This window comes from Rhinolophus hipposideros (assembly GCF_964194185.1).
Source record: "Rhinolophus hipposideros genome assembly, chromosome: 13".
In the NCBI taxonomy this organism is placed as follows: Eukaryota; Metazoa; Chordata; class Mammalia; order Chiroptera; family Rhinolophidae; genus Rhinolophus; species Rhinolophus hipposideros.
The window spans coordinates 8,217,554-8,225,811 of NC_138059.1; the positions used below are offsets into that span (position 1 = coordinate 8,217,554).

General features: G+C 41.6%; 1 protein-coding gene across 19 annotated transcripts in view; it reads left to right on the plus strand.

Moving 5' to 3' along the window:
- Positions 1 to 5,654, plus strand: part of CYRIB (CYFIP related Rac1 interactor B) — a 129,229-nt gene extending 123,575 nt beyond the window's left edge. For all 19 annotated transcript variants that reach the window (XM_081070180.1, XM_081070171.1, XM_081070176.1 and 16 more), the window contains 2 exons: positions 279 to 349; positions 4,918 to 5,654. In XM_081070180.1, the coding sequence (XP_080926306.1) occupies positions 279 to 349; positions 4,918 to 4,981 (135 nt within the window). In that variant the 3' untranslated portion in view covers positions 4,982 to 5,654. The remainder of the gene's footprint in view (positions 1 to 278; positions 350 to 4,917) is intronic.
- Positions 5,655 to 8,258: the final 2,604 nt, after the last annotated feature.

The window sequence follows — 8,258 nt, forward strand, 5'->3', positions numbered from 1 at the left end:
TTTCCAGGAAGTCTTCCCTTAGCTGACCCTGAGTCTCCTCCCTAGTGTGGCTGTGCTTCTTGTGACTGATTTGATTCTTGAAAAGTTGTGTTTGACTGACAAACTGAAAATAATAACACTTGGGTAGATGTTTATTCCTGTTCTAAGAACAGTTACATTTCTGGTGTGTAACTTCTTCTGAGTTCGATAGTTGTGCTAGTTTAAACATGACTGTTTCAGAAGTGAATGTTAGATGCAAAAGCAGATGTTTTACCTTTTCTGTTTTCTTTTCTCTTTAGATGAAAGGTTGTATCAAAGTTCTTAAGGACCAGCCTCCGAATAGTGTAGAAGGTCTTCTCAATGCTCTCAGGTGTGTATATCCACACGCATGTGGGTCAGAAAGCTAATGTGGACGAGGGTGCGTCACCGTGCCATAGCACAAAGGATATGAACCTACAAATTCAACTCAGAAATGCAAAGATCCCATTTTGCTTTCAAGTATTGGTTACAGTGTTTGTACGAGGTGTGTGCGCGTGTGCGCAAGTGAGAAGAGCAACTTCACTTTGCTGAAGTTTGGCTTTCACTTTTTGCCCCTCTGGAAGCCAGGGTTGCTTATGTTTTACTTTTTAATGGAAATAGTATATGCTAATTGTAAATAAAGTCCAGAAAACAGAAAAATTTAAAGAAATTGTGAACTATCACTATTTTGAAATAAGCCGCTATTAACATTTTGGTAAATATCCTTCCGGAGTTTTTTCTTTACACTTGTATATAGTTATAGCTCTATATAATAGTTATCTTTTTACAAAACAATACCATACAAACTGTTTTATAACTGGCTCTTTTAATATAGTGATTACATTTCTCAAATACAGATGTCTATTATTTTTGTGTATTATAATGGAAATAAGGCAATCATGATTTGATGTCTTTTCTCAGCTTGAACTTAACTTGATTGAGTTAGTAAAGCTCCTAAAAATGTTGGAATATTTTCAAGTGAAAATCTCAGCACATAACATCTTGACTACAGAGATTTCATTGGTGGTATAATTTCCATAACATAAAAGATGGTTTTCTTGTTACTTGATTTTTTTTGTGTGTTTAAACACAGAAATTATATGGCCATAAAAATACATATTTAGTGATTTTTCTGGGGTCACAGCCCATCTTGGTTGTTCTCACGGAAGTGCCATGTAGTTCACATAATGGAATAAAACGATTTCCAGTTCAGTATTATATTCCCCATGTTTTGTAAGCTAAACATCATTACTTCTCCGGAATGCTTAGTCACCCCAGGACGTCATAAAGCAACATGTAAGTTGTGTCATTTTAGCTGAGTGGAGCCATCAAATAATTTTATTAAGGTTACGGGAAGTATTCCGTAAACAGTTGGGAGGGCTCTTCTAATTGACCATCAGATGATTATAGAGAGATAATAGAACAAGAAAAATCCTTACAGTGTCCAACTCTGTCAACCACAGGCCTATCAAAAACCTTAAGTTTTTGGAACTTTTTCTCTCGAGGTTTTTCGTTGGTTTTACCAATATTGGCGGTATTGTGCATCTTTTGTACTTGGTGCCTTTGTGAAGACTCCCCGTGTCCCTGTCAGCCTGGTTTTTCTCCCAAGCCCTTTTCTTTCTGGTGACGAGACTTCAAAGCCGGCAAGTGACAGGAATCCTTGTTTTAAAAGTAAGAGGTGATTGAGGTCTAGTCTAGGAGGTTTTGGTGTTGCTTTACCTTGAAGGGACTGTGCTTCAAACATTGATTTAAAAACCCAGAGCTTACTTGTATCTCTCAGAGTTTAAAGGCGATTCGGTCTCTTTAACTTCCGAGTTAGGGCAAAGAAAGGCAGTGCTGTGAGTGAAAGATGGGGAGTGGCTTTTCTTTAGCGCCCCCACGGCAATCTGTGTTTGAGGGCGAGGGGGAGAAAAGCACCATTGAGGCAAGAGCTGCCTGCCAGCTTTAAGTTACTTTTCAAATATATGATGGAAATTAGAAAATAGAAGTGTAATTTCATATATGTAACTATTTCATCTGTTCCATAGCTCTGTGAGGTAATGGTGGGAATGGAATGTTGGCGGTATCTCCGTTGTACAAAGACTTAACTTTCAATTCTTGAGGGACCAGAAGAGTATATATTTCATAAATGTCAGAATCTGTTTTCAAATTTGGGATTTCACTCTTGAAATCCCATATACATGATTCTGTATCATTGAGCCTTAGGTTTGCTATGTGATTGAATGTCAGTGTGCTTTGGAATCTTCTGGATGGATATGAAAAACGCAGGTTCCCAGGTTACCACCTGCAGATTGTCTTCATTAGGTCTGGGGTGGGGCCCAGGCAGCTCATTTTATAAACAAGCACCTTCGCTGATGTAGATTAGATAATGCAGTACTTTGAGAAACGCTGCTCAAACTAAGTCAGCATAACCCTTGAAGTGTGCTTCACTGTTTGTAATCCCAAAAGTACCATGCGACTGTTAATTGTTATTTACCCGGCTACAAAATGGAACACATTTGTGCTGAATTCTTTTCTTCTTTAGGAAATAGCCAGTGTTCTGAACTGATGTTCACTCCTTTTCCCTCAGATCCTTTCCCTCAGAGCCAACAGTTAATCACCAAAAAAATTTTAAAAGGGGAGATAATTGCAAACAGATATGTTGTTTATTTTGGATGCTTTTCTATAGTAATTATATAGTACCTCCAACGTAGGAGTATGTGATTAAGAGAAAGCAACAAGGCATGCCTGCATTTCACATGTGAAGAAATGGAACCAAATGCCTTTGATCATAAGAGAAAGAAAGCTAGAACTGGGAATTAAGGTTCAGTGCTAGGTAATTACCTTCTTTATTACATGTAAGAGTAAAGGTAAATGAGAGTTGCTTTTTTTCAGTAGAAAAGTCATTTACACATGGAAAAGGACCTTTTTTTTGTGCACCAAGTGAAATCAGACCATACCTGTTCATACATTATTTTCGCGTACACTAGATGTTATTGTCCCTTTCTTGATAAGTGTGGTGATGCAGTGCACCTGTGGGTTCGCGCTCTCCAGGAGGGTCTGAGAACACCCCCCCCAGAAGGAGTGAGGGCGAGCTTGTGTCTGGCTGGGAAGGAAAGCCCTACAACTCCTGAGTGTCCCCCCAGTACGTTGGTGAGCAGCAGTACTTCCAACTACTGAGCAGTAGACGTCTAGTTGTGCACGTGACTTGACTCTTCCCACTGTCCAGTGCATAAAGGAGAGGGAAGATCCTTACTTGCTGGCATCAGGAAGGTTATGTGTAACTTTGTGTACTCTGTGTGCACTTGGGAAAAACAACAGAAAGCTTAGTCATTGCTGCATCACCTATCACACTGTAAATACTCCTGTATGCATTTGCCTTTCAGCCTGGCTGCTTCCCTTCTTGACTTCCTAATGCACACATGCTGATCGAGCACCTATTATACACCAAGGGTGTATAATAGGAGAACAATTTGGAAGGGACTTCTATGTAAAATTGTAGAGCATAGCAGGTACTTAGTAAGCATATCTTTGTCTCTTTCCCTCCCTAAGCATTTACTTGAGTTCAAGTATTCAGTTTTTAAATTGATTTGAAATGAACCTAATAAGAATGGAGTTTAACACAGAGAGACTATCTCTGTGTGTCTACTTAAAATGATACATTCCTTAAATACAACTATATATGTGAAATTATTTTAAGGTAGATTAACTGATCCCACATTAAGTCCTGTCTGAATTATAATACCTTCAAAACATATCCCACATTCAAGCACCGAGCACCTATTTCCATTGGTCCTGACATGTCCAAGCCTGGGGCACCTGGACGCCCCTGCAGCCCCATGGCCGGTACCATCTGCTCCTCCCTACAGATCTCCCTTAGCAGCCAGGGATCCTTTCAAAACATACATGAAATCACGCATCACTCCCCTGCTTCTTACCCTCCACTGGCTTTCGTTACCTGTACAATAATCTCCAAACTCAACGATGGCCAGCAGCGTGCGTCCGTGTGACCTGGTTTTCCCGGTTTCTAAAGCCCCATCTAGTGCTGCCCTCCTTTGCTGTGTCATAGTATATAATTATCTTCTCCCTCTGCTAGCTTGTAAGCTCCTGGAACTGGGCCTGACAAATAGTAGGCTTGCTTATTGAATTTCTGCTATTAAAGGAATCCTATGGTGAATTTTCTCATAGAATTCTTAATTTGTATTTACATACTTACAGCAACACACATCTGCCTGAAAATAACTGCTCCTAGAGAATTGAAACATTTTGGGGGAGGTGACAGAACTGTCTCAAAGACAGAGTAAATATAGCAGCAGTCAGCAAACCTGTTTATAAAGGGCCCGAGTGAGCAAGCGTTTTAGGTTTTTGTGGGTCTCCTGGTGTCTGTCACAGCTACTCACAGTGTCGCAGTCACATTGTAGCCAGAGGGTAACCATAGAACACACTTAAATGAGTCAGTATGGCTGTGTCTGAGTAAAACTGAAATTCGAATTTCATGTAATTTTCACATTAATAAGAAGTATTGTTCTTCTTTTGATTTTTCCCACAACCATTCTAAAATGTAACAATATGCTTAGCTAATGGGCCATACAAAAGTAGGTGGTGGGTTGGATTTGGCTCAAAGACTACAATTTGCCAGCCCCTGAGGTGGAACAACAATAATTTTCTCTGAGTAAGAAGTTAAGGTCCAATTGTTTACTTTAGAATTTAACCACAGTGTTTCAGTAAGGTAGTTCTAAGTTAAACAGCTATTGGAAATTCTGTTTCAAAGGTGGTAGGGAGGATAAGCTAGCAGAACCCAGCAGGGTTACAGCTGGAATGAAAAGGCATGATTTTGTGAGAGAAGATCTCAGCTTGTCACAATTACAGAATCTGATCAGATAATGTTTTCTTGTTTGTTTGTTTGTTTAATTTCCCCAAATTGGTATTTTTCACTTTTAGGTACACAACGAAACATTTGAATGATGAGACTACCTCCAAGCAAATTAAGTCCATGCTGCAATAGCACTTCCGGGATGAGCTCCTGCTGCAGGCAGAAGCCCTGTTCTGCAGTGATGAGGACACGGTTTTTAGTGATTGCAATTACGATCTCATTTACTCTTGCTTTTTATTTCTGTCCTCTGTTCCTCTTCCCTCTTTTTAAATCATGTTCTTGTTCTTAAGACTTCTTTTCTGTGCCAAAACCAGTAAAGTTCAACTCTGAAGGGATGTTGTCCTTTCAAACAGGCCATCTAAGGCAGCTAATTACGCATTGCATTGGGATCTCTACTGAGAAAAATTCTGTGACTTGAACTAAATATTTTTAAATGTGGATTTTTTTTGAAAACTAATATTTAATATTGCTTCTCCTGCATGGCAAAACTGCCTACTCTGCTATTTAAAAACCCTCAATGACTTTATTTTCTACTGCCGCTTTTTTCATGTGCAGCCAAAATGAAAATGTTTAAATTAACTGTGTTGTACAAATGGTACCCAACACAAACTTTTTTTAAATTAGTAAGACTTTTGTTTAAAGTTTTAAGTTTGCATTTTGACTTTTTTGTAAGGATGTATGTTGTGTGTTTAACCTTTATTAACTAACGTTAAAAACTGTGATGTGTGCGTAGAGTATTACGTATGCATGTTCATGTTTAAAGAATGGCTGTTGATAAAATAAAAATCAGCTTTCATTTTTCTAAGTGTGGCTTGGTTTACTGATATTTTGGTTTCAGGCTTCCAAAGCTTTCCTCATGTATATTTTTATGGAATGCATGTGCACACATAATTTTCCCTTGTTTTAGGTCAGAGCTGGCTCTTTTAAATAGTATTTTTCCTCATTATTGTCTATGTACATCGTTTTAATTGCTTTTAAAATCTCACTAAGTGTGGTAACGACAAGAACTTGTCGTTAACTTGACTTTTCTTTTTGCTTTACTCTTATATGGATGTAGTGCTAGAAGGAAAGCTACATTCTTGCTTGGTGTATGTTTCCCAGGAGCGAGAGGATAGCAACAGAAGCAGAGAGTGGAAGGAAGAACAGCCCTTAATACTGGGAGGAGAGTGAGTATGAGAGGGACTGCCCAGGAGAAGTTGGAGGCTATGACCTCACTAATGGGAGAAAACTAGCAGGTTTGTTATTTTAAGGTCATAAAGCCTTCATTGTGGAATCTAAATGTGCTGATTGGGAGAAACAGCCTAAAGGTTCTCTAGTCCAAGCTGGTGGTTTAATGAGAAGAGTATCTGATGTGATGCCACTAAAAGGGGTAACAATGGGGGAACTTCCTGAAGGCCTCGTAGTACCCTTCACGGGGGGAGCCCCGCGGGCCTCTGGCCTCTGGCTCCTGCCCTCCTACTCACACCCTGCTCTCTAGTCAGGCCCAACTGCTTGCTGTTTCCGTTGTTGCATGCGGTGTCACACTTCCATAACTGTTCTGTGGCTCCTTTGTCTGTCATCTCCCTCATGTCCATCTGACAAACAGCCTCTCCTCTTTCGAGGACCAGCGTGTGTCACCCCCTTCACAAAGCCTTCGGGATGAGGTTAGCCGTGTCCTTCCGGGCCCCTTCTAAGAGTGTTGTCCTGGGTTAAATTGTGAACCTCCCAAAGGTAAGGCCCACCCAGAACTTGACACTGTGACCTTACTTGGAAAAAGCGTTTTTGCAGATGAAATTAAGGATCTGTAGGAAAGACCACCCTTGATTAGAAGGGGCCCTAAATCTAATGACAAATCCTTATACAAGGAAAGGAGGGGGAACAGACGTAGAACAGAGGCCATGTGAAGATGGAGACAGAGACTGGAGCTATGCAGCTACGAGCCAAGGGACCAAGGATTGATGGCAGCCACCACTCATGGGCCAGCTGCTCCCTCGGAGCCTCTGGGCAGTCAACCCTGCCGACATCTTGATTTCAAACTTCCGGCTTTCAGGACCGAGAGAATACACTTCTGTTGTTGTAAGCCTCTCGGTTTGTGGTCATTGGTTGTGGCAGTCCTTTGAATCTCACCCAAGTATCTTGTCCAGCACCTCTGCTGTTTGACTGCACTTGTGGGCATCTTCTCTGACCATGGAGAACTGGAGAGGAGCCATGTCGCTCTTCCTTCAGTGCCTGAGGACCTTGCACAAGCACCCGAGTGTGGGTAGGTGCCACGTGAATGTGAGTGGAGCGGATGAATCTAAACAGTAACGACAGCCGCCACAAAGTCACACTGCAGTGGCCTCTGCAGGTGGCACATTTCACGCTCCGCATATTGGGGAACAAGTGGGGAAATCTCTGACTCTACACCAAGGGGTTAGCCAACTAGTCTGGGGGCCAGTCTGCCCACCCCCCATTTTTGTACAGCCTGTGAGCTAAGAATAGTCTTACATTTTTAAAAGGTTGAAAACAACCAGAAGAATGTTCCGTGGCATGTGTAAAGTATATGAAATTCAAATTCCAGCGTCCGTAAATAAAATTTTGTTGGAACACAGCCTCGCTCATTTGTTTACATGTCATTTTTGGTGACTTTTGCGCCACGACAGCAGACTGGAATTCTTGTGACCGGGGCCATATGGCCCTCCGAGGCGAAAATGTTTACTGTCTGGCCCTTTACAGAAGGAGTTTGCCGATCCCTCCTCTAGTTACAAGAGCAGGTTAATGTGGGAACCTAGTGTGATAGAAGCACAGTGCTCAGAGTGATAAAAGGAGCCATTTCTGTTGCTAGGAAGTGAATTTCATTTCACGTCTAACATTTGCCATTCAGATAGCCACTGAGAACAAACGGGCGTCTTCTCAGCTCCTGAGTCTGATCTCGATTTGTAATGTGTGTCCTCAGGCTGAAGGATTATGGGGCTGCCTATGGGCTCCTCAGGGAAGGGGCAGGACTGACCTGTAGGAGCTGCCCTGCTAGTAGTGGGAGGGAGGTGTGACCGCACTCTGTAGGTCAATCTCTCGGTCACTGTAAGCCGGCCCTCTTTCACCCCTTACCTGTAAAACATTCAGTCTCAGTAGCTCCTCATCCTACCTGAATCCTTGTGCCTCTTCTTCGCTGTATAAAGTATTCACGACGTCATGTCCTTCACCAGCTACAGCCACGATTATCTGTTCACCAGCACGCCGTTTCTACGGTCCTCAGCCTGGACGAGGAGACCTTTTCAGCTGTTTCCTCACTTTAGAGATGGATTAAAAAGCACTCTGGACTATTTTAAGATCGCTTTCAATACTTGAGACTTGTAAGGATAATTAGCATTTGTGCTCAAGCCCAGGTCTGTTGAGTTGAATTGTCATTCTGGCTCCATCTGAGAGGAGAATAACTGCATTCCGTAAAGTC